The following is a 26,739-nucleotide window of genomic DNA, read 5'->3' as shown; positions in this document are numbered from 1 at the left end:
CCACACCAGAAATAAGTAAACCGAAAGAGAATACAAAAACACACATGTTTGCAGCCATTCAGAGTAAGCACACCTGAAATGATTAGCAGCCATCCTCCACAAAACTCCCACCCCTGTCTTCCAGAAAAACGACGCTAATCATCAGGACAAAATACAAACTCTTAGAATGCCCTTTTCTGTTGCATCTGAAAGAGAACAGGTCACTCGGAGAGTCTGAAGTGGTGAAATAAAAAACTCCCCTTTGTGTTTTTTCAAGTGACATTCCTCACCTGGGCATTGCACGAGTTACATATTTCCTTTTTACAAACAGGAATACAACATTTCTTGAGTGGCATGCACGACGAGTTGCTCAATGGATCACAATAATTTAAGGACAAAAAATATTCCAAAGTTACAAGATGCCAGTGGGACACAGATATAGACCTTCATGGCTTTGTCAGTGTAAGAGATTCCTGGATGACAACGTGCACCAACCGGTAACTTAAAAGCACCACAAGACATTAAAGCAAATAAAGGATGATTACATACCAAGCAGCCTAGACACACTAATAAATATGCCCATTATTCATTTCCAATGGACATCAAAGCATGTGCCTGATTGCAGAGGAAAAGCTACAGTTTGGCCCAACAGAAGTCTTCTGCACTTTTTTTGAGTGCTAGTTTTGCATCTCACCAAGTGATCATATTAATACACATACAAATAAATAAATGTAAGCTTTTATGCAGTGGGTCTCAACACTTGATATGTACTCAAAGCACTATGTTCCAGAATACACAGAAACTGAACAGGACCAATGCTCTTATCTTACAATCACTCATTTCCGCATTTCCAGAGCAATTGCTAATTAAGAAATTGGTAACAAAGGATTCCTCAAAAACACAAGGAAAAAAAAATAGATAAAGGACAGGTGAAAAAGTTCAGATGAAAACAACAGAGCCCGTTTAGAGTAACTGTAAACTGTTCTGCTCCATGCCAAAGGAGATGGCACACACTGGATAAAAAACAAATGCCAGAAACACTGGTACCAGCTGTCACACAAGAACGGATTTTGTAGTTCACTGAATTTTGATCCATACCCAGAAAATGAGGCAGAGAGGCAGACTGAGTAAAACACTTCAGGATTCAGGATTTTATGGACTTTTTAAAGATCTCCAGGTGAGTTCAGGAAAAATTCAGGAGGACTGAAGTTTTAAATTCTGAATAAATGGATAATGAGACGATTGACAATTGAAAAAAAAAAAAAGGTAACATAAGAGAGGTTCAGAGAACCACCATGTCATTGAAAAATTGGGGAGTCTGAGGAAGTCGGACGTGTTTGTTCAGTAATACATATTTCTGAATGGCTGACTCAAAACACACCAAGGCAAAGTCCTGACTGAAAAACATACAAGCAACTTTTCTGTGACGTGACCATCCATTTGGTAGAAATGGGACTGAGGCAGAAACATCCATAAGCCTTTGGAAACCCTATTACCCAAGTCACTGTGCAAGCACTATCAAGGCAACCATGAAATTGTGTTCTTGTAGAATGCAAAACGTGGCCCTTCAAGGGGTGTCTGTCCACTAAACAAAGCTCAGAAGCATGAATTCCTAATAAATAAATCAATGAATTACATGAAGAGAAGTCTGAAGTAAATATTAGCTGCATGGTAACTCTGGGTCTAAAAATCTGGCAGGTTCAAGCAAGGAGCCCAGCTGTGTAATAGCATAAAGAAAACATTACTTAATGGTAGGTGAAAATAAAGAACCATGGCTCCTCCATACAGGATGTGGGATTCTGTGAACTGGAACTGCGGCATACAGTTGGATTTCCTAGAAGGGACAGAATGCCATGGTCCTTCTATACAAAAGGAAGGTGGCAAAAGTTAAGATAATCTATTTTATCCATCCAAGTACAGAAACTGGCACAAGCTCTGTGAAATCAAAAAAAAAAATACAGGAAACAAAGTACACAGGACTATCAATCCCTCCTATATTTCTGTAGATGAAAAATGCCTTTGGATCAATGGCAACAATTTTTTTTTTGTTTGTATCAGCAGACAGCTACAAATTTCTTACGCCTTTTCTCCCCATTTTTCCACCTTCCTCCTCCACCCCAGAGTATATGACTTAAAGTAAGCAAATAATAAAAAAAGGAACATGCTTGTGGGTCCTTTTTATCAGAAACTCCTCAAGTTCAAGGAGTTTCTACTCACAACTTTTAAACAGCTGGGCTAGTTCTCAGATTTTCAGACTGGTCAGTATCCTATTATTTGCACCAGAGTGCATGTTTGGATTGCAAACCAAAAGATAACCTTTCAATGCAGGATGTGTGACGGTGCCAGGAGTCTACAGCCAAGGAATAAAGATGAGGAAACCCTGAGTCTCACTTTTTAATAATCAAAGGTGCAACCATTTCAGGTGACCTACTCTGTGTGACACATCACCTTCCCAGTTCCTGTTCCTCAGAAGCATGTCTTGCTTGCTTGCTGGTATGGATTCCATACTGAAATGCAGAGATTTGCAAGACAAATTTCCATCTTTGGTAACGCAATTTTGACAATCTCAGTCTGTTGCACACAGACCCGACTCCCAGCGTTTGCAGGGTTTGGTTTAAACAGGAAAGCCAGCAGGAGACTCTACCAAAAAACCAAGGTGCTGCTCACAGTCTTTTTCCCAGAGTCACCTAAAGCACAAACATAAATTCAAAGAGCAGAGCAATGCTCACTGCCAATTTCGTTATGGCATCTATGATGAAATCCACTTCGAGAAAAGCAGAAATAAGGAAAAAATATCATTCATGTAAGCGAAAAGAGAAGAAAAAAGTTCTTGAAGTACCCATCATTTGAAATCCTTGCCCTTCCCATTACCCAAACTCCCACTTAGCCCAACAGATTCCATTGGCTGTCCAGCCACAAACGTGGCCCTCGGAAAAACCTTACCCAGTTCTGGTGACAAAACACGTGGTTCAACCCAGCATCTGTGATCAGCCACAAGAACACACTGGGCCGTTTCAGCTGCAAGACTGAGAGGGAAAAACTTACCAGCGTGAGCCTTGAGGATATGGGTTTTCAGGCGGCTGTTGTAGGAGGACTTGAAGGGGCAGAGCTTGCAGCGGAACGGCTTGTGGTGCCCGTGGTGGGTCTGCATGTGGCGGTCCAGGCTTGAGGAGAGACAGAAAAGGGAGACAGAAAAGGGTCAATTGTTTCAGCCGTGCCTTCAGAGGCAGAGCAAAGCACTTTACAGCAACAGCAGAGCAAGTAAGGCTCCTTTCTCACACTCTCTCTTCAGCAAATTCAACAGGTCTTCTTGCACAATGAAGTCAAATCTAGTGTCAAAGAAAGGAGCAGAGCTGACACCAATTCTCTATATACTGAGAGCAAGGTACCTAAATAAACTTATAGGGCAAGATTAGTATAAATTAAGTTATGCATGATCCAGACTGAGAGGACCAGCTGAAGAAACATAAAACAGGCAAGAAATTATTTTCTTATTGAATTATCGTTACACAATTTTTCTCCTGCCAAACATTTTTGTGAAAATATGTATGTCCCCTCTTGTCCTGGTGATCAACAGTAAAAAAAAAATAATAAAAAAAAATTTGTTGACCAGCTTTACTGAGGAAGCCTTCTTTTGGTTACAGCAGCAAAAGGAGATTAGAGATCCTGCTCTGGGGAGGGTGCCAGCAGGCTACAGTTGATGAGTTCCAGGATTAAAAGGCAGCAGAGTTTCAGAAGCAGCAGTGTAGGAGATTCTACATGAAGCTCAGCAGGAGAAGAAGGGGTGGCAAAGACCAGCCTCTACTTTCTTCAGGGAAAATGGAAGTACCAACAGCCTGAATACTGTGAAGTGATCAAAAACTGCTCTCGACACAATTTGTCCTACCAGCTCAGTAAAGTTTGGAGGAGAAAAAAGGATGCTTCCCACATTTTCTAACAGAAGATCAAATTCATTCTAACTGAGTGAATCCTGCAGAGCTCTGTAGTTCCTATACTGTGGCTGACAGACATGAATGCACTGTCTCTGAGTGGCAGGCAGGTAGTCTGAGCTAAAGCTGTAAATATTTCCAGTACAGCCTCCACTTTGGACACATTTATGCTTTGTGATCTGGTCTTAGCTTGAGTCATCCCATGCACAGTGATGGAACAACAACGGGGCAGAGACACTGCAGGAGTTGCAATTTGCCAAAACTGCCCTCCACCCCCACCTCGGTTCTAGATGTATTTCAGGCGTAGCTCTTTTTACTTGTCCTAAATTGTCCTGCTCTTTTACAGAGTATCAACACGTAGCTCAAACAGCAGTTGTTCCAGCCCTGTCACACTACACAACATTTCACGTGATCTTTAGTCCCACACTGACAAGAGCCTGAGCCAGAAAATCCCTGTTTACGAGAGCTAACACTGAAGCCTGTGTATTCAAACATCTGATAACAGCAAAAAAATAGAAAATGAACTTGTATCTCCTCTCAGGGTCACTTCATACAAATACAACTTAGCAGAAATCCAGGATGGAGTTTGGGACAAGGCAAAATGCACAGTTTTTCTAGAGAAGTGGGGGAAAACATCTCCTAAATGAGTAAGGCTTTGAAGACTCGCAGTGCTCTTTGAAGACTCATAGCACAAAACTTGTTTTAAACAGCCTCCAGGGAATGAGATTACTTAACAATTAAAGCAGACTGCCAAAGAGGTATGTAATACATATTAAGCTATTATAAATATATATACCTTAAGGTATTCAACATGGCAGTAATTAAAACTATATTCACAACCACACAGTTTGCCAGCTGCACTCTTGCAAAAGGAGGTTTTAAAGTTTTGGTCAGATTTGGGAGAATAGTGGGCTGTTTAAACATTTGGCTTGGGTTCCTTCACCGACTTAATCTCCCAGGGGAATAATTGCATCAGAAACAAAAATAAAAGAAGCAAACAACTTCAACAAGAGAGACCACACCTATTATCAAGCTAGGTGGCGAGTTCTTCCCTGCCATCCACCACTTTTTGATTTAACCATCCTGCAACTTCTGGGACATGACTTATCCCCAGCAGGAAACAGAGTGACTAAGCACCAAGCTCAACAAAACTCAAACTCAACTCTGATTGTTGGAGCAAGTTTACCAGGCAAACAGCAAGCCCTGCAGGGGCTCCCCTCACTTGCCAGCCTTGCCAAAACAGGGTGGGATACACTCAGCAGTGCACATCCTTCCCCCAAGTCCCTCTCCTAGCCTTGGACGCTCAACTCCGTGGACCTTTCCAACTCTGGCATCAATTTGCAATGTTGTGACACCAGCAGGAACTTTGCTTTTTAACACAAGAAACTAAAAAAATGTCTTCTCTTCCACCTGCATTGGATTGGTGGAAGGGTGGAAAAGGGTGACATCATCACCAAATTTAAGAGTGCTGTGAATGCCTGCATCAAATGAGCACCTGGATCTGCCTCCTTTTGTTAGAACACTGAACAAGCAGCTGTCTCCCCAGAAATTAAGAGGAAACACAGACCTGTGAATCAGGTCCAGGGTGCCACTGGAAAATGTATCACAAACCCCATTTTTTGGGGGGACATACATATTTTTATTATTAAGATAATTTTTAAAACTAACAAATGTAAAGCTAAGTCAAATCTTAGGGAAACAAGTGACAAGAAATGTGACTATGACCATATATCAGACAAGGAAGCAGGATGAGGGAGTCACTCATTCAACACACTGTTATGAATTTGAAATATTTGACTGAAATTTCATGCCATAATTAAGGAAAAAAAGTCTGATTTAAGGTAAATTTATGACACTGAACATTAGAAATGAAAACTCAGCTCACAAAAAAAGTAGTAATTACAAACAAGGTAGTTATATGCAGCAGAAGTTTCTTAAATATGTAGGATTAACTTTTCTCTTCTTGGCTTGTTAATTCTCATGCATTTGACAAAGGTGAGTAAGTGGTGGGCTGCACTATTTGCATACTGAAATAATCCTTATTCTTTGGCTTGCATGCTTCTCCCCTACATGCAAAAAGAAGGCTAACATGAATTCAAGAACCCATAAGGGTGCAATCTTTTACAAACAGCCAATCATGATGGCCAAAGACTTTGCAGCGTGGAAAATAATGGAAACACCACAAGAAAAGTGTGGCTCAGCATCAACTCAGGCGAGCTTTTGTCAGTGTCAGCCCACAAACCAGCATTGCTAGTTGGCGATTCTTTAGGAAACAAAAAAAAAACCCAAAAAAATTAAAAAAAAAAAAAAAAAGGATTAAAAAGCCACAACTTACTTGTGCCTGAAAGCAGAGACAAAGGAGCAATACTGGCAGCTGTACTTGTCTTCCCGGGCAAACATGGCCAGAGCCAAGTGACTCCTCTCGTGGGATCGCAGACCCTGCATAGACATCAAAACCCGGTCACACTGGCTGCAGTGGTAGCCCCCAGGCCTGGCTTCATCTTCCAGGGATGCTCCATAGTCAGCTTCTGTAAATTCCATAATGCCAGGGTCTTTGGCTCCCTCAAAACCCTCCATCAAAGCTGTGTTTGAAGGATCTTCAGCTTCCTGCTAAAAAAGACATATCCCCCCAAAGCCATCAATTCTCTCTCCCTTCTGCCCCTCACTCTTTCCCCTGTGTTCACCAGAACATCCAGGCTTCCCACTGCATTATTTCTCTAAACGTATCCCTACACAAGCTCTACATCAATGGCTTTTCAAAAAAAAAAGACCTTTTCTTGGGAGAGAAAAACATAATTACATTTATTATATACATGCCTGCATATGTTAAAAAAAAAAAAATAAAGATCTCACTCCTTGAGCAAGTTTGTGTCAGATCACACAAAAGCCAAGAAACCTATCTTTCCATGGTCTTGGTGTGAATCTTCTAAACTTGATCAGATAATAATTAGTAAGTTACAGAGAAGTTAATTTTAGTTTATTTTCCTCTAGGTGACTGTAGCTACCCTGCAGACTAATACAGCTGTCTACTCTTCAGTAGACTTTGTCCATCAGCGTCAAACTCTCAAGAAACAAGCTGGCAGGCTAAGACCCTAGAACCCTCTAAAAATATAGAGCAAGCAGAAAAAGTCCTTTTTTTTTTTTAACTCTCTTTCATAACCTTCCTTTCCCATTTCTAACCAGAGCATGCATTTATGCACCTACTTAAATACCCTGTAAGAGGCATTTCCAGCACATTCTTCAGGCCATGGCTTTCAGCTTTTGTTCCCTGATGCAAGATTTTATTTACCCAAAAGAAAGCGCTGACCCTACACAAGCATCACTTGAGAAGTGAGGAGGAGAGGGAAAGGACTCTTAGGAGGGAAGCATCTGAATCTGCCGGGAGTACCAGGAGAGAAGGTGAGGAAAGGTCAGTGGTAGGGCAATGAAAGCTCTCCTAGGTGGGGAGAGTTAGGCTGCGGAGGACACAGATTCATCACAAAAAGCAGATTATGTCACCAAAAAAGGCCTGTCACTCATGCAGCAGGAGCCTCTGACAAGAGCTAGTTCCCACAGCCTTGGTTCACTTTGACTTCCCCTAACAATAAATATCCTGGAAATCAGACTTTGGAACACCACTTGTCCTTGGAGATGTCATAGGGAGACAGGGAGAAAGGAACAGCACGTTTGCACCTAATCACCTGGAGGGGATCACTGGCTCAGCTGGCCACTGAATGCTTTGTCTGCAGCCAGCGAGCAAATTCCATGTGGAAAGGTGCACCACAAGCAGCTTCACACATTTGTACGTGCACACTTCCTCTTCCTAAAATAAAAATCATATACATACAGAAAAAAAAAGGAAACAAAAACTCTTTTTGAGCGTAACTAAGTAGAAATGTAGCCCATAAAGTAGCTGAAAGTTTCCCACTCATAAAGCATCTTTTGGTCATCAACGACACCAACTCCTTGGTGGCTGAGAAGAAATGGGAATTAAAGAGTCTTCATGCCCCTGGATCAAGAGTGAAAAGAAGTTAAAACATCTTGAAATTAACCAAATGCACTTCAGAAACTTAGTGTTAGATTAAAACATCATGCTGAACCGGAATGCCCAGTTCAAAACCCATTCAACTTCACAAGAGCCCTCCTTAGGTTATCAACAAGGCCTTTATTTTAAACATTGCAAGTAGTTTCAGTCCCTTTCAGTCACCTTTAAGGAATTCTTACCTTTACAGTGGCCGACACAGAAGAGACATTCCCGTACTGGACATGCTTGCGGAGGTGATTACAGATGGCTCGAAGTGTTGGATGGACTTCCACGCAAAACTTGCACTTGTAGCCAACCACCTTCCTCTCCTTGAGTTTTGAAACATCTTCCAAGTGTCCAAAAGCCTGTTTGAGCACACAAGCACAAACCACTGAAGCAGGTTTCGTCACCTCGTTTTTAGGAGCACAGACCAGACCTTAGAACCTGATGTTGTACGTGATGTCCAGTCTTGCAGAACTGCAAGGTCAATTTCTGCTGAGATCGTTAATTCCTACAGAGTAAGTGGACAAGACATCTATGCAGATAAACATTCATTTTATGACTAGCAGTGGTCCTCTAGAAGACCATTTTGGTTTGGCCTGAAACTGTGCCACCCCCTCCTCCTCCACAACCCCAGAACTTCCCCAACTGCGGTGCAAAGCTTTTCCTACACAAGTGCATTTTTTTTCAAACTGAAGCAGAAGGAAGGGGGTAAGTGGGCAAGAAATGGAGAAACAATTACGTCCTCTCCTTATGAGGCACCTGCCCAAAGCTCCTGTCACCAGGCAGATCCGTGTCATGCTAATCCTGAGTGCTCAATGAGAGAAAGGACTGAGAGAGAGAAGGTTGAGAAGGAAACTGATGTGTTATTCAGAGGGACATGGAAGAAGGGGATGGGACATTTTTGTAGAGAATCTGTGACAAAGTACATGGCAGCCTTGCCACAAAAGAACAAGCAAGTGTCAGACACAGATGGCCCTCCAGAAGCGTGGGAGGGAGGAAAGAAGATAAAGAAAATACTGAAGGAAGTGGTAGGAAGGAACAAGGTTTCCTACAGAAGCTAGGGAGGATGGATGAGGAAATTAAAGCAGGATGTGTAATTGACTTATGGAGCTCACTGGCACTCTGAGTCATTCATTAGCCTGTGGTCATTTGGCTGTCAAAGAGAACATGCAAGTGGGCATTGGTGGGCTCCCTGGTGGGGAGCAGGGGGCAGAGGAAGAGACCAGACACACAAATCCTTACCCTCTCTTGTTTGAAATCTGCAAAAGCACCATCTGCATATTTCTGCTTGCTCAAAAGCTGCTTCCTCCTCTCCTGACGTTTGGCACGCTTCTGGAATTCCTCATTGTGACCATTCAAGTGTGCAGTCAGCTCTGCCGTGCTATGCAATTTCGTATCACAGTGCTTGCACTGGTAGACTGGGCTCTGAGAGCGGGTGCCGCTTCCAAGTATGGAAAAGTCCCTCTTCAAATCCTTGCTGTGGTGGTCAGTGTAATGCATGCACAGCAGCTCTGCCGTGCTGAAGGACAGCTTGAAACATTTAATGCACCTGAAGGGAAGCCACTCGATTTCCTGAGCCTCAGCCTCCACCTCAGGCTTTTCAAAGTCATTCCTCTCCTCGGCTGGAGCTGGTTTTTCATGCTCATCAGCATACACAGCAGTGAAATATCCCCCCAGCTTGCTGGCATGCTGCTTCTTAGGGAAAACACCGGGGTGGCGCTTCATGTAGTGGGACACGATGCCCTTCTTGCTGAAGGACTGGAAGGAACAGAGCGAGCACTTCTTCTTCTCTACAGCCCTCCTCAGCTCCTCGCTGAGCTGAGGAGTGTCATCCTTGGGAGGAGATGGAATGATCACTTTATTGGGTTTGTCGCTTACTGTCCTGGAGGCTGCCAGGCAGTGAGTGTAGTAAGCATCAATGTCATGTCTTTTCTGGTAGTGTGCCGCGAGCCCTTTGCGAATGGGGTTGGTGTAGGAGCACAGAGCACACTTGAAGAGGTTGTTCTTGCCCTCTGGCTGCGCCCGGACGTTGTTGTGTTTGATGCGGTAGTGTCTTGCTATCCCCTTCCGGGTGGAGCAGAAATATTTACAGAGCTGACACCGGAAAACTGTGTGAGACACTAAGTGAGAACTTGAGAAATGAGGCGCTGGCATGGAGACCTCTCCAACATCCTCAGCAGCAATTTCTGGGGAGGCCTTGATTTCAGTCACCATGTCTGGCTCCACTGAGGCAGACACCTTTGGTGGTGACTGGGCAAAAACATCAAACTCGGGTTGATTGTGGTACTTCTCATAGTGGATTTTCAGCTTCTCAAGGGTTCCGTGGGTGTAGGGGCAGAGTTTGCAGCGGTAAGCACCATAGCCTTGCTTGAAAATCCTGCTTGTCTCTTCCACGTCGTTCTGAGCTATGTCAGTCGACTGCTCCACGTCATGCACAAAGTCTTCAGCAGTGACTTTTACCGATGGGTGCCGCTTCTGGTAGTGTGTGAGGACGCCATGAATACGTGTGTTAATATAGGGGCAGTGTCTGCACTTGTACACAGCCCCCGGATTAATGTCTATATCCTGAGCAAAGTCTGCTGCCTTCACTTTCATACCAGGATGCTTTTTGCCATAATGTGTCAGAAGGCCATGCAGGTTATTGTACTCAGACTGGCACACTGTACACTGGTATGGAGTGGAGGAGATGGCAGGATTTGCAGAAGCCAGCTGGACAGTTTTTTCATGGGAGAGGCTGGGATCCTCTGCACACTCTGCATCCTGATCCATCTGTGGTGCTGCTATCTGGTCTTCAGATTCCATCCTGACCCCACCTTCATCAGGCTGTGGCATGGTTTTCTCAACAGTATCTTTCTCCTTAATGATATCTAACAACACAGATTCATCTCCGTTCATGGCCCAAGGGTGAAATGCTTGGTAATGATTGGTAATATCCCAAATAGAAGATGCTTCAAAAATGCAGTCTCTGCATTTGTAGGTCTTCATCTCTGTTGGCATCACTAGGGCAGGAGGGGAAGGATCGGGACCTGCCCAGAGTTTGGTTGCCATGTAGGTATAATCAACATAATGCTCGGGATGTCTCCTTTGGTAATGCACAAGCAAGCCACTGGGCTCTGTGTGTGAATAAATGCACCATTCACAGTGATAACCAGCTTCTATCAAGCCATCCAGAAACGCCCACCTCAGTATGGATGTCACCGTGGCCTTCAGATTCGGGTGGTCTTTCTTAATATGCTTCCTCAATGCATAGAAGTAAGGGGAGGTGTAGCTGCACTGCCTGCACTTGAGGGCTCTCAGCTTGGACTTGTCCCGCTCGGTGCCGGAGGTGTGGGCAGGCAGGCTGCCAGCCGATTTCTTCTGGCCGCGGTCACAAAGGCTCCTGATGGTGGCCGTGTGCTGCCTGATCACGTCCGCGTTGGCTTTGAAGTCGCGGTGCTTCTTCTGGTAGTGGATGAGCACGCCCTTCACGGTCCTGTTCCCGTAATCACAGTGCTGGCAGAAGAACATCTCGTTCTCCGGAGGGTTCACGGAGCTCTCGGAGCCACCGCGGCCCAGGGGCTGCATGGACACCGGTGGCCTCTGGATGCCGGGGGGCAGCTCCCCTGCCCGCATCATGGCTGCGGTCGGCGGGGCCTGCCTGATGTACTTGGCTGTGACCTTGATCTCCGGGTGCCTCTTCTGGTAGTGGACAAGCACCCCCACAACGGAGCGGTTGCTGTAGGAACAGTGTTTGCAGTAGTAGAGCTCAGTAGAGAGGTCTGGGGGTGGTGGCGGGGGTGGTGGAGGCTGAGAACCCAAGCTGGAGAGTTTCGGGGAGATGGGAGCGCCCAGCTCAAACGACATTTGGGCGAGGGCAGAGCCCCTATCAACAGAGACTACGCGCATGGTCTTCTGGATCCTGAAATATGAGGCCTTTTCTTCGGGGTGCTTTTTCTGGTAGTGCACCAGAACTGAATGCATGTTAGGGCTTGCAAATGAACACACGTCACAGTCATAAACAACCACAGTGTTGACTGAAGGTTCCTTCTGATTTTCACATTCGGGACTGAAACCCTTGGTGGCACTTTTGTTAAAACCAGCTGGCACACCAGTCCCGCGAGCCACGGGGGTGGAGGTTGCCATAGTTTTTGGAGCAGAATTCAAGATCTCTCTCAGTGTCTGAGACTCTGTGTTCAGCCCTTCTTGCTGCTCAACAACATAGCTTGAAAATATCATTGCATTGTTAATTTTCACTGTGGGATGCATTCTTTGGTAATGTGGCATCAGGCTTCTAACATTTGGGCTTGTGTAAGAGCAGAAGCGGCAGCGGTAAATCAGATCAGAATGATCAAAGTTCAGTACATTCATAGCTTCAGGATGATGCTCTCCATAATGCTGCTGCAGGTCTTCAAAATTTGTGTAGTCAATGTAGCACTCAAGACACCGGTACACTGCACTGTGATCATTGGGATCCAGGATGTACCTAAAGCTGAATTTGATGTAAGGATGCATTCGCTGGTAGTGGGTGCTAACACTCCTGGCAGATTTGTTGCTGAAATCACAGTGTTTACAATAGTAAAGCCTGCCAGAGTCACTGAACTCCGAATTCTCGTTGTTCTGGTCGGTACCGTACATGTTGGACTGGCTGCCCAGAACAGAGGCATTAGGGCTCTGATGGTCCTTCATGCTGACAGCAGAGTAGTAGTCCTCCTCATCCTCAGACAAAGTGAGCTCAATCTCCGCCCCATTGGTGGAATTGTAGTCGTGCTGCATGCTCCTGAAGCTCGCCTCCTTCTGGGAATCATTAGCCTCTCTGCCCCACATTTGCTGGGGTGCGTAAGAACTGGAAACCTCTAGCATTGGTTCTGTTTGCTCTTCCTCTCTGTCTAACTCCACCTCTATCTCCACCTCATTGTCCTCCTCCTCTTCCTCATCATCCTCTACGTTAATCACAGCATCCTCCTGCTGTTTGTTTTGGCTGATCTTGCTCTGCAGGTTGCTCGCTATTTCGTCAATTCTAGTTCTCTTTTTCACGGGAGAGAGATCTAAAGGGAAGTCATTAGAGACCTTCCTAGGGGCTTTTGCAACAAAGTTATTTTTAGATGAGAGCCCAAGGATGGAGGTCTGGCTCTTCTTCACCGTGCTGGCAGAGGGGTGAGCATCTGCCTCGCTCTCCTGCGGTGCGTTTGATGGCGGCCCATCGTATTTTGGCAAGTTGTCACAGAAGGAATGCTTGTGCTGCTGATGGACTCTGAGGCCTTTCAAAGTGGTGGTGGAATAGTTGCACAACGTGCACTTGTATGGGTGCTGTGAATGGGGCTGGGGTGACTGCTGCTGCGGCTGCTGCGGCTGCTGCTGCTGCGGTTGCGGCTGCGGCGGCTGCGGCTGCACGGGTTCCATCATCCCAGCTGACTTCCTGCCGTTGATACTCCCGCTCTCGTAGGACACCGTGCTGTCGTTCAGGGACGAGGCAATGCTCTCAGCCTGGGAGTTCATGGTGTCCCAGTCGGATGTCGTTCCCGTGTGGCACTGCTTGTGGGCACCGAGCTTCAGAGAACTCTTGCAGGTGAAGGGGCACTCGTCACACTTGTACACAGCCGTCTTCCCAGACAGATGGATGTTCTCGATGTGACGGGAAATACTTCGGCGGTGCATCGTCAGGAAAGGGCAGAAAGGACACTGGAACCTGTTCATGTATCTTCTGAAGGGAATTCCCTTTGTTTCCAATAGTTTGTTGCCATCAGATCCCATCAGCTGCTCTGCAGACATTCCTGAGGTCTGGTGATCCATGGAGTTTAAGCCATTCTCGCTGTCCATTTCATTTAGCTCTTCATCTGAGCTGGAGTCATTTAGCATACTGCTTGTTTCCAGGTCAGCAGAAGAATTCGTCATATCAGCAATTCCATAGCGGGATCTGTCAGACAAATTAACCATGCCCGAGTTGTGAGGTGACTTAGGCTTCATTTGAGGGTAAGACACAGAAGAAAACTTTGAAGATGTAGAAGAGTTGGGCCTGATAAGTGAATTGCCCATAGATCCCCTGAAGTTTGAGACATTAGCACTCGACATCTCACGTCCTGTTGTGTTCATGGACATGTAATTCGAGTTTGGAGAGGCACTCTGGGCACTCTTACTCTGCACCTCAGGTGCGCTGGTTCCATCCTGCTGCTGTCTCAGGCTCGACAGGATTTTCACCATGCTGCGGTGCTTCTTCATCATGTGGTCACACCAGCGCTCCCTCCGAGGTGTCTGGTAGCTGCACCACTCACAACAAAAGTTGCCCCTAGACTTGGTCAGGGGCTTGACCATCGACTCCAAAATGCTCCGCTCCACCACCTCTGCCGGCAGCTCCTTGCAGGGTTCCTGCACTGGCACAGAAGCAGACGTTGATTCAGACACAGCAGCAGCAGCAGCAGCAGCAGCAGGAGCTGAACTCTCTTTCAGGTTGCTTTTGTGATACATTTTCTGGTGCTTAATAATCCTCGCACGCCTGGGTGACTTGTAGGTGCAGAACTGGCAACTGAAAACTTTACCAAACCCTTCATGCATCATGATGTTGTAATTTAGGGAACTAGAAGCGGGTGGCCCCACTGAGCTCCCCCCAGCCTGTGCTCCATGAACCTTCCGTGTGTGCTCTATGAGGAGGTTTTTGGAACGGAAGTAACGCACACAGAACTTGCACTGGAAAAACTTGCTGGTAGGTTTAGGATTTGGAGCCATATGCTGGCCATAGAAAGTCTGGCTCTGGCTATAGTAACTTCCAGTCCCCATCTGACTTGTTGCATTTTGCCCTAAAATGAGAATTAAGGTGTATATGTAAATTTGTAAATAAAATAAAATTTAAAAAGGCTTTTCCTTCACCCACCCTGTATGCTTAAGAACGTAACCACACCCTGAACTGAAAAAAACCATTACAGGATTCCCTCACTTACTTATGGTAATATCTACAGATCTGGCAATGGTCAGAGAAGGGACCATTATGCATAATTTCTACATATAAATGACTGTGGTGTACAGTTTTGGGTGGGTAATTTCCAAAATGACCTTCTTGGGGGGAAAAAATAAAACTAGTTTCAAATCGAAAACTAACAAAAGTTGTAATTTTGAGGTGGTTCATCGTACTGAAGAACAACCATGAAAAGCTGAAAATGAGAAATCTGTATGAAGAACCCCATGAAAAGAAGCTGGAAAATAAAACCATCCTCCATGCTTGCATTTGCAGGAAAAAAAAAAAAAAAAAAAAAAAAAAGCCATGGTCAGAGCCAGTATGGCTGATGCTAGGTATCTGTTTTGCTGACACAGCCATAAAGATAATGCAGATTTTTAAACCACAATTAAGGCAGAAACCAAAACACAGTGAAATAAGACATATGTAAAGCAGGGGGTAAGAGCTGAGATCTTAAGAGTTGAGATCAGTCTTGGAGTTGAGATTTACCTGCTATGTCATCTGCAATTGCGAATTCATCCTTTACAGAAGAAAATTCAACCTCGGTCTGGTTGCTGGCGTTGATGGAACCAGACCTTGGCTGAGTAGGACTCTCCTCGGAGACATCAGTTGGCTGCAGGAAAGCAGTGTGAACATCCTGAATGTGAGCTTTTAGGTCTTCATAAGATGGAGCTCGAAAATCGCAGCCATCACACTGCAGGACCTCCATGGTTCAGGATGATCTTTTACATTAGAAAAATCTGCAAGAGAAACAGGAGAAGGAGAGAAGAAGAATGATATGAGTTTACAGCAGCGCTTTTGGAACAAATCCTGGAAACACCAAGGTAACACCAAGCTTTTGATGACTCAAGTCATTTGCAGAGATTCCACAAACACAGCGGTGTGGAACTCAACCTCTCCTTACCCTATTAAGAAGCGTCTACTCAGATCCACAAGAAGTCATATCTAGGTAGCTCACAAGCTGCTGACTCAACTCTGTGAACAGTCAACTCTCTGACAAGTGACTACTGATCCAGTGGACTTTGTCCTCTTGGCTTTTCCATTACATCGGGCTGTTTTTCAGAATTTGGTCTTGTTCAAAGACCACAGCCCATGTGCAGAGAAATGGGCACATTACTCCCAGTCATACACAGGAATTTACAACCAGAAGACAGCAGCTTCTGCCTTCAGGAGACACACTCTAACCTTCCTGGAAGTTGCCAGCTCCTGCCTCATTCGGTACCATGCATCAAAAGCTTTCACAGGGAGAAATCTGTCTTTTTTTCACAGCGTACTACCTGTGCTGGTATTGAAAACCTAGATCTAACAGCAAGGTTAGATACACTTACAGAAACCCAAGGCAAAACACTTTGCTCTGCCCTCCTTCCACCAAGCTTTTCAGGGCACATCCAGTCTTTGTGAAAATGTTTACAGTTTTATTTCAGTCTATTCTAGGGACAAGACCTTTGTGCCTCAGCAGTCTGGGGGATGGAGACAGCCCGAGGAAGAAAAGGAATAACCATACTGAAACGGGAATAACCATACTGGAAAAGTACAATGGAAACATGAGTTACAAAGACTCAAGAGTCATTATGACTTCCCTGATTTATCCAAAATCCCCGCATACCTTCAAGTACAAAGCAACATAAAACACAGTGAAGAACAGTGGTTCAGTTGTGACAATTAATCCAGCGACAGAGGGCTGCAGTGCCATGAAGGACAGGAGACACAAAGCACAAGCCAAACAAAAGACTTAGACCCTCCTACCCTGTGCACTGCTTAGGCACAAGAGCTACCTTTCTATGCTTATACAGCAATTGCCTCCTTAAGCTTCCATGCATCTGCTGGAAAAGGATGACAAACGGAGCATTTCAGAGGTCCAAGACACAACAGCCCACAGCTATTTAAATCCCATGTGTTTGTTGTATGTGAAGTATGAAGGAAGCAACCTCCAAAGTGAGGAGAAAGCTCCAAAACATTAAGGCACAGAAACAAGAGAGGGTACTGCACCAGGATTTCAGATGAAAGAATGCTTCCTCTGATAGCCTGCTAAAATAAACTTCTAGCTAGTCAAATTCCGGACAGTCTGAGCACTGAGGCTCTTCTCATATTTACCTACATTACTTCGCAGGCTGCAGTGTCCTTTCTCTCCCCCCACTCCCTCTCACCACCAATAAAGAAAATGAACGCTGCACCAGCTTCTTTTCAGCTAACAAAGTTACAATAATCGAGATACTCAAGCTTTTATGTGCAAGCACCAGACCAAATTGTGTGGAAGAGGTTGCTATCTGCTCTGGATCAAATTACAGCAGTGAGTGAAGCCCCACCCCACGTCTCCTTTAGCACAGTCCATTAGACCTGAAAACAAATTTTTCCATGGAGCAGACGACTCCTGCATTTAGAGCACTTCACAGAAAAGCAGATCATCCAGTTTTCACTACCCATCCCCCAAGCTTAGTCCTTTCATCTCAGCCAAACAAGCCACAGCTCTACTGAATGTGTTTATCACACTTTCAAGAGATATGAGCCCCTGCGTCACTGAAGCTTTAAGACTCACTAAGCTGCCCTAGTCCTCTGAGCTTTGGGAGCAGCCATTTTAGCTCAGACAACTCCTGCACTCAGAGCCTCAGAGCTTCTTGCCTGTGCACAACATGGCCTCACTTATCTCAGCTTCAGCTCAAGCACACCAGCCTTTTTTCTTTTTCTCTCTTTTTTTTTTTTTTTCTCCCTCCCCTCCCTTTTTTAACTCCTCCTCCTTAGGTGATGCTTTAAAAATCACCATCCCCCAGAATCACATCTCCCTTTCTCCTGCATGGCTTGCCCTCCAAATCGTGTCTCTGCTCTCCTCCCCCTGCGCCCTTCCTCAAAGCTGCACCTTCTCCCCTTCAGCAGAAGGCTTGGCTTTGCCCAAACCATCTCCTCAGGGTTGGGTTCCCCTGTCCCATGGATGACAAGATGTGGCTGCTCGCTCCACAAACGCTGCATTCACAGCGTCAAGACACTGGTCCAAGCTGTCCCACAGGCAGAGGCGACACGCAGCTGAGCCTCCCAGGAGCAGCAGCAGCAGAAGGAGGAGGAGGAGGAGGAGGAGGAGGAGGCGCGGGGGAGTGAGGGGGGACAGCAGGCGGGAAGCCTCCAGCCGGGCCTGTCCCTGGGGAGCTCTCCTGCTTGGCGCAGAAGACACACCACCCCACTCCCCTGCCAGATTCCAAAGTCTAATGACCTTTGTTAATCACCACCCGGCCTGTCTGCATCAGCAAACCCTGCCAGCAGACACACCCTTCACACAAAGGCTGTAGCTATGCCTTTTAAGAGAGGTTCTCTGAAAGCTCCATTGTGTGGAAGAGATGAAAAACAACGCGCGCACACAAAAATCTCACTCTTCCTCCCCCCCTCAGCCCTCCCTCTCCTCAGCCCCCCGAAAACTTCAGACCCTTTAGAAACATCACCGCAAAAACACTCCAAGCTCTATGTCTCTTTTGGAAAACTTCAGGCCAGCTTATGAAATAGAAAACCAGAAGGGAGACCAATGCCGAGGATAGGAAAATAAAGGACAATCCTGGCAGCTCCAAGAGATGGAAACCACCACCATCTTCACTCATCTCCATCACGCAGTGCTGCTTGGAGAGTGCATCCTTAAGGATGCTGGTTGCTGTCTACACAAGCTTAAACCAACCGTGGTGTTGAGAGATATCATTAATAGCTGCTGATTACGAAACTGATGGGGACTCTCCAATGGGTTCCAGCTCGAATCTCAGCAGGGTCTGCACCCACAAAGGCAGCACCGAGCCCAAGAAGAGGTTAATCTCACTGCTTCCCTTGAGGAGCAAACATCAGGTACAGCTGAGTGGACTTCAGTGTGATGTTTCCACCACCCATCACCTGCTGAGAGCAGGATGAAGCCTTCCGTAAGGGATTCTGCTCTACCATTTCCATGTTCTTCTTTAAAACCCTGCCATTGCATAAGGGCTAAAAACACACACTGCCAGTTTCAGCTCATGTATCAAAAGAAACTGCAACACAGAGTGCATCTTTCTTCCTTTTTGTCCGCATGGGACATGACACCAGGAGAGACTCACCCGGTGAAAAGAGCAAAGAGCGTTTTTAAGTGCAGATGTTAAAACACTGTCAAGACACATCCCAAGCCACAGTGATAAAGCAAGGTTCACACATCTCCATCATGGTCAGCTAAGCTAACTCATTCCATAACCCTTTACATTTTCAGTAAAAAATTTAGAGGGGAATGGAGGTGGAGTGAGACAGGAGTTACCAAATCTAGTAACTCAGCAGCAGAAGTGTGGGAAGAAAAACCTGAAGCAACCAAACAAAACCACCATTAAATGAATCCATAAATCCCAGAAGCCCTTGAACATATTCACAAGCAATCTCTTGAGACCACATTGTGTATAAATAATATGTGACTTCTAAAATACCCTTACTAATGCAATGCTAACCTCACAAAACATTATTAAAATGCCATTGTCTGGCTAATTTGCATTTACAACATCTTCTTAAATATGGAGGTATTCTCATTTTTCTCATGAGCAAAAAGCTTTCAAAACACTGGGCAACAGAGATTCTCAAAACCACCATTTTAAAGACACAAGGTGGTCTCAAATCATCTAGAGAATCCTTCTCTACACTCATAAACGCCTGAGAACATCTGAGACACAGTTGCATTAGATTTTGAGGTTTTTAAAAATCCAAAACAAAAGATAATTGTGCTTGTTGAACAACAGTAATTACAGAATTTGGCAGCAGCCAAAGTAGTACAAATCATTATGTTTAAGTTTGGTTTTAAAGCTTCAAAATACGAAATTAATTGTGAAGCCCAAGGCACTGACCTCAAAATTGAGCTTCTGTGGTTTGACTACCCATCCGTTATATTTCGAGATGGAGTCAGCAGAGCTCCTACAAGTTAAGAATATGCACACGCACAACCACAACTAAAAAGGTCAGTCAGACCACACAACACTCCACGAGCTTCCAGCTCAGCATTAGTAACACTGCATGTGAAACAAAGGCATCTCCAGCTCTCCAGCCCTTCCTCTGGTCAGATGATCCTCGTTCCCTACAACTGCAGGTTGCACTCAGAGCATTCATTTTGCGCAGCAAAAAGGTGGAGCTGAAGAGACAATGTGTTCCCCCCCACCCCGAGCTTGGAGCAGGGAAGTGGTTGAGTCACCCTCCCTGGAGGTATTTAAAAGATGTGTGGATGTGTACCTCGGGGGCACGGTTTGTGAGCAGTGTTGGACTCCCTGGTCCTCGAGGTTTTTCCAGTCTTCCCCACCCTTCCAGAAATAAACTACCAAACACCATGGAAATGAAATTTGCCAGCATGTAATTACAGATAAGACAAGTTTTCAAAATTCCCATGAGTAACACCTCAGGCAGTTTTCTCTGCTAGAGAAGCCTGGGTTCTATACCAGTGCCTACAGCTGTGCTGAGGACCTTCCAGCCCTGCTGCCTGGGCTCCTGGCCAGGTTCAGCCCAGGTACAGTGGAGATGCAGCTCTCATCTTTGGATTTGGGGTTTTGGGCTTTTTTTGCCCCTGATTTTTTCTTCTTAAACACTTTTTTTTTAATGTAAGATCGCAACAGCAAAAATGAGGACTAAACAAAGAACATCATAGGAGTAATACAAAAAACTGACACATTTCAGAAACTGGAAATGTGAAGGGTGTTCCAACTGGAGGAAGCCAACCTCTCATTTATGAAAGTAAAAACCCATAGTTAATAAAGAATTCGGGGATTAAATTCAACTATCAACTACAATCAGGTAAACCTATTCAACTCATGGGTCTTTTTCAATGATTGAATTCCAGTCAAGCTATTGGAATTCTTGGTCCTCTGAGGACTATCTTTGGAATTACTCCTCTGAGCTGGTAGCAGCATAAACTAAACTGAAATACCATTTCTTTTTTTCAATGTTCTTTTTTCTTTTTTATTTGGTACAATCGGGTTTTGATAGAACTCCATGGGTTGGGTTGCAACTCCATAATATACATACTTTGTGGTTCATATTTTCTTGTGAAGGAATTAATGATAAAACTGGTTACAGCTTCAATTATCAATATCTCCATACATCCAGTTTTGAGTTGTTTGTTCCATTCTGAAACTCAACACTTAAGGACATAGGAGATACATTAGCTGATGCCTGTGTTTCCATTCTTCCAGTAAATATTTCCCTTGACTTGTATGGAAATGTATATCAAAATGTAAGGTATCTTCAGGAAGAACTTTACTGTTGGAGATTAATTACAAATTAATAATAAAAACAATTAAAACCGAGAAGACACAAACTCATTTTCTTCCCAAAATGTCCTTATCCATCTACCTAAAAGACTGTCTGAACCTGAAGTGGGTTTCAGACCTGATTTCACAAAAGGAGATCTTCTTCTTCTACATGCTTTTTACATTATCTTCCAAACTTTTCTGAAATCTCCATGTCTTGGAAAATAGGATGGCTAAATCCCATACAGTGGAAATTTATTTATGTTCCTGAATACAGACACCAATACCACACTAAATCTATAACAGCTTGCAAAATCTTCTACATTAAAAAAAATATATAAACCACATTATTCTTAAATTCTTAAAGCTCATGGAAGAGATGATTCTCACTGCTGCCAGAAGCATGGTTGTTTTTTTGTTTTTTTTCAGTTCAAGAAAACAAGGATTCACAGAACCTCTCAGATAAATGAGATTAAATGGGTCCAAATGAGGGATACACTGGTATAAACTCAACTGGTTCCCCACAACAATGACTTCTCAGAAATGGGTATGGAAAAAAGGCAAACCAAATAAACAAAAAATCCAAAATCCCAGAAAAACATGATTATTGAATATTAATACCTACTAGCCATCTGACTGTAAGACCATAGCAGAATAAAGGCACAGCATGGATTTTAGAAGAAGGTGTGAAAGGACAATCACAGATTGTGGCACCTATCTGCTTCTGCTAGGGCTTTACTGATTCAAGGTACCTAGGTGCTGATGACTCGTTCTTTTCTTACAAATAATATTTCTTCTCTTTCTTTCTGTCCTGGGGTCTGTTAAAAAGCACATTAAGAGGCCATCCAAATGCCTGAAGGAAACTTTCAAACTTCAAACTTTTGAAATAAAAGCAGATTGCAAATAAAATGCCACAATCTTATTAAATAACAAACTTTAACTGTCATACAAATTACAATTCTGGCCTTTTTTGTCCCTCTTTACTTTGGGTTAGCTGTGAGGCAGTACATGATACAGAGCATAGGCAACAGAGTCTGAGGATAAAGAACTTCCCTGATGAGAAAGGCTCTCAAACATTAAATGCTCTTGCTCCAAGCAAGGCTAGGATGGCTTCTTCTGATCTTCTGAATTACTTTCATGGCAAGTTATTAATCCCTACAGAGTTCAGAAAGACACTAAATATATATATGAGAATCTGAACAACTGGGTGGTCAGAGTAGGACTTTCTCCCTGATTAAGTATGATACTTAATTTGCTGCACAAAACTAGTTTAAGAGTGAGGTGAAGCAGGATGGGGCAAAAATTCAGAGTAGAAATGTGGTTTTGCCACTTGGTTCCTGTGCTAACAGGGCATGAGCCAAGTCATTCACCTCCCCAGCACAACCCTGCCCCTCAGTGCTCTTCTCCACAGACACAAGGGGCAAGTGGGTTGGCCCAGGCGAGGAAAACAGACACCAGAGCCAAGCAGCTTGGCTTTTGTACCCTGCTCATTAGTGCTCCCCATATGGCACAATGGAACTGAATGCACTGGGGTCTGGGGTTTCTAATTTCCAGCCAAGAGTGTATTGTTAATTACCTCGAGTAATGCTGTTGCTGCGAGTTAAGAAAGAGGTGCAAACCCCGGTGTGTGCTGAGTTGAGAGGGAGAGGAAGGTGTCAGTAGGTGGTGCTGAAGAACACGGTAGCACCAGTGCCCGGGTACTCCAGAAACAACCTAATTCCTTCTCATGCATTGCAAATACCTTCCAGGAGCTTTCACACAAAGGATGCATTACCAGCCTCACCCTGGAAGGAGCAGGGGAGGAGCAGGCTCCTCAGCTTGGCACAGCACCAGCAAAGACCTCATCCTTGCCAAGAAAAGTCAGAGCTGTTTAAAAGGGGGTCCTGCCAGTGGCAAACTGGCAGATATGACAAACTCCACCACACACCCCACTGGACCGTGGACTGAAAGAACAGTCACAAAGTCTGAAGAGAGAAGAGATTATCTCCTGATAGCCATCTGCCCTTAAAACACCCTCCAGTGCCTTTAGGAGTAATCTTGCCATTCACCCTGAACTCCATGCTCCTTTCCATGGTCACTGGCAGTGCTGTGGCTGGTGAGCTGCGAGCTTTAAAGAGGACCAAATCTCAGTTTGCAAGCACAGTATTTTTACAGAGGCTAAATACAGCTTTATAAACTGGTGACAGAGCTAAACCATGGGAACACAGAAACTGCTGGATTATTTTAGGGGCCACAGAATTTTAATCTTAAGAGATCTGAGATTAGACCAGCCAACACAGCTGGTTTAAAACACATGCAGGCACTCTGAGTGTAGTCACAGAGTTGAAAACCAAGTCACTAGCACTCAAAAACCACAAATGCAAAGGGGAAAGCTCTGCTTTGGGCCTCCAACTAAAAAAATGTGAAGCCAAATAAAGCCAGAATATCACTAGCTTGAAAGATGTATGTGAAAAGTTGCTGTTCTGGACTCATATTCCTCCTTTAAGTGCAGAAACTGAATTGGACCTGATGTAGCCGTGGTGACAAAGATTGAACTTGGCTGGTGAGAGGAGTAATCTTCCAGCCAGAGATCACTTCCCTAATTTGGCACTCTGTTACCCTGTTTGGTCACTCAAGACTCGCTAAGAGAAGTTCACAGGGCAGCTGGGAACCAAAGGAACATTGCCTGGATCAGATCCAAGTGAGCCATAGCCCTCTGCCTGTCTGTCACACCCATAAGAGCTCAGCTTCCTAAGGACCCTGGGGAGTAAGAAGCCCTCTCCCTCAGTCCATCCAGAGATCTTACATGCTCCAGAAGTACTTTAAAAGTACAAGAGAGCATGAGGAGAGGATGGAAAAGGACATTCAGAGGGATGGTTTTAACCCCATAAAACCAAAGCACCAGAATTCATGTGCTGTACCAACCAGCAGAGCTGAGTGCAACAGCACACCACCTCATGCAAACCCAAACCAACCGCATGCATGACTCCAATTACAAAGCAAGATCCACTGCTGAAACCCTGCTGGAGGGTAAGAAAATACTGATTAGCGAAATCCAGAGATTGTTCAGCTCTTCCAGCCTACCCCTCAGAAGCACATGTTTGTTTGAGGAGCTCCACTGACACCCTGGCTATTCTAACGCTGCCTTTGTCTCCAGCTATCCCTCCCCTTCCCCCAAGCTTTCTGCTATATTTGACATTTGCAGGGCAGCAAGCAGAAGCTTCTCTGTCCGCCAGTTCATTTCCTCAGGTAATACAAATCCATCACTGACCCATTTATAATACCAGACAGAATACACAGTTTTATTTGCCCACTGACTCACACGCAGCATGGCAGCCAGCATCTCTGCCCCAGGTAACAGAACATACACTTTTCCAGCACTTGACAGATCTCAGACCAGTGATTACCATTAGGCTGACACCTTTCTCTCTGACAACCCCTCCCAAGAGTTCTTTTCCACCTGGGCAAGTGAAGGTGCTCTGTCTGTTTTGTGGTGGTGGCAGCAAGATGCTGGTCCTGCTAGCTGAGAAGGGATGCTGCAGGAAAGGAGGAGCAAGTTGCTGCTAACACGTTGCCCAAAATAACAGCTTATTTGTCCCAAACAACCTCAGATGTAGACATAATCCTTTGGATTGCATGTTGAGATGCACCGTGAGTGCAATATCCTGGGTACGGATGAGAACCTCACCCCTTTTACTCCCCATTTTCACTCACTTACTCCTTCCAGGAATCAAATTTTTGCAGTTGGTGTAATAATACAAAGCTCAAGTCTTAAAATAGCACTCTGGCTCATAATCATAATCATTAATGTGATACATAGAGGGCAGACAGGCTCTAGAAGAAACCAAGTGGAACATCTACAGTGCACTTCAGGGTTGGAGGAAAGGGAATTCCGAGTGATCCTGCAATTATGGATCACAACATTTGTGAATCGACCAGGGTTAATGAAAGTTCTCCAGCCAGAAAGTGGTTTAATCAAAGAGGAATTAGAAACTATTACATTAAAAAAAAGGAAAAAGCTGTTAGTCCCTGTCTGTTAAAAAAAAAAAATAAACCACCTCATTATGCAGGTAATAATTAAGAACAATCTCCCACACAAAAAGAAAAAAAAAATACAAACCACAACCAACCTCTTGTTAACCTTATTTCATGTCTTTCCAGTAATAAACATCTTGTGTCCCTGACTACTATGAATGCATTCAAATTAAAGAGAAATCTAGTACTGTAGCTCAGTTGTATAAAAAATGGTAAGAAATTGAAGCTCCTAATGGAGTTCTTCTGTCCTAGTTTAATTATTTTTTGCTTTAAATAAGCTGTTTCAGGGTCAGCCTGAAACTGACATCCAATTTCTTTTTCTTCCTCCTAAGAAATACTCAAACAGTAAATGGATCATAAAGAATAAAAAAATCCCTGATTTTCTTTGTAATAAGGGCTTAGGTTATAAGCAACTGCATCCTTCAAAAGCTACAATCCTTGCAAATATGTGGACATTACAGAACTCTTAAAGAGTTTTTTTTCTCTTCTGCAAGTCCATTACACAACACCTTGGGTTTTTTTTTTCAGCTGTTGCAAATGCTCTGCATTTAATGATTTAAAACTCAGCAATCTTCGAGCATTTAAATTTATCTAGGAAGGTAACAAAATCTAATTTTAGAACAAAATAATCAGTCTCCATTGTCGTAAGATGACTCTCATTTCTGAAGAACCTTTCTCACGTGACCTTAAAGATACAGGAAGATACACCTGATAAAAGGAAAAGTGAAGCAAAAACTTCACTCCAGAATATGTAAACAATTGCCAAACTGCATCTATAACCCCCAGTGTCTCTCGTCACAAGGAAAGTTCCATTCAACACTATGTTGCCAAGATAAAAAGTATCTCTTGAGGCAAAAAAACCCAAAAACCAAAACTTAATCACCCAACAACTGAGTAACCTGGAATCAGCACTCAAATACTTTGTTTTTGAAACAGAGAAGAGGAGACTGGAAGAGATTTTCAGTTTTCCTGGCCTAAAAGAGGAGAATTCTTGGGGAAATTCAAGGTGGAGGGACTTTAAAAAAAGGAGTTACATGTGTCCCTAGTTAAAACTTGAACAATCTCAAATTAGGAAAAAGCAAAATGCACTTAACACCCCACCATTCTTAGATTTTTGGACAAATTCAAGGAAAGGCAGCCCAGTGGCAACTCAGGCTTTGTCAGGATTTTGGTTTTGTGTATAATAAGAAGCAATAAAGACAAGCCTCAGGAGAACCGTTAAAGAAATGTCCAATAAATGGTTTTCTAATAAGACTTGGCCTCAGAAAAATCCTTCTTTTGCTGCAAATGTGGTTGCATAATTGAAAATTGGTGACACAGTGGCTCTTCAGGACAGGTATTCTGCTTTTGGCTATGTGCTTTGGGACCCAAAAAGGCTGTTTGGAACTGCAGTGCCTCTGTCTAAATAACTCCACAGCTAGGCAAACCTTGACATTTACTCTGCATGCAGAAGTGGATAGGAGTGGGTAAGATATTTTTAAGCTAAGAAAGATGGAAGAAAAAAAAGTTTCAAAACATGCAAAAGAAACCTAGAACACTGAAGCCCTGTGGTGGTTTAAATTTCATCTATAAGTCAAACAGAACGTTCAGCCTGATGAGATACAAACAGAATTATGGAATTTAGCTTGCCTTTTAATCTGGGAAGTTCAGAAGTAATATTCTGAAAGCAAAGGA

At 44.2% G+C, this 26,739-nt stretch overlaps 1 protein-coding gene across 7 annotated transcripts in view; it reads right to left on the bottom strand.

The window, feature by feature from the left end:
* ZNF462 (zinc finger protein 462) overlaps window positions 1–26,739 on the bottom strand; it is a 90,026-nt gene that overhangs the window by 34,732 nt on the left and 28,555 nt on the right. For 6 of the 7 annotated variants that reach the window (XM_038123573.1, XM_038123569.1, XM_038123568.1 and 3 more), the window contains exons 2-6: window positions 15,329–15,579; window positions 9,157–14,684; window positions 8,112–8,276; window positions 6,244–6,518; window positions 3,025–3,143 (exon numbers count right to left, since the gene is read on the bottom strand). In XM_038123573.1, coding sequence (XP_037979501.1) covers window positions 3,025–3,143; window positions 6,244–6,518; window positions 8,112–8,276; window positions 9,157–14,684; window positions 15,329–15,548 — 6,307 coding nt within the window. In that variant the 5' untranslated portion in view covers window positions 15,549–15,579. Of the gene's footprint in view, window positions 1–3,024; window positions 3,144–6,243; window positions 6,519–8,111; window positions 8,277–9,156; window positions 14,685–15,328; window positions 15,580–26,739 lie in introns of those variants that run through there. The other variant, XM_038123574.1, reaches the window with a different exon arrangement.

The sequence above is a fragment of the Motacilla alba genome, chromosome Z (genome assembly GCF_015832195.1).
Source record: "Motacilla alba alba isolate MOTALB_02 chromosome Z, Motacilla_alba_V1.0_pri, whole genome shotgun sequence".
Lineage (NCBI taxonomy): Eukaryota > Metazoa > Chordata > Aves > Passeriformes > Motacillidae > Motacilla > Motacilla alba.
The sequence above is the reverse complement of the archived record's forward strand: the minus strand, read 5'-3'. Positions and strand labels throughout refer to the sequence as shown.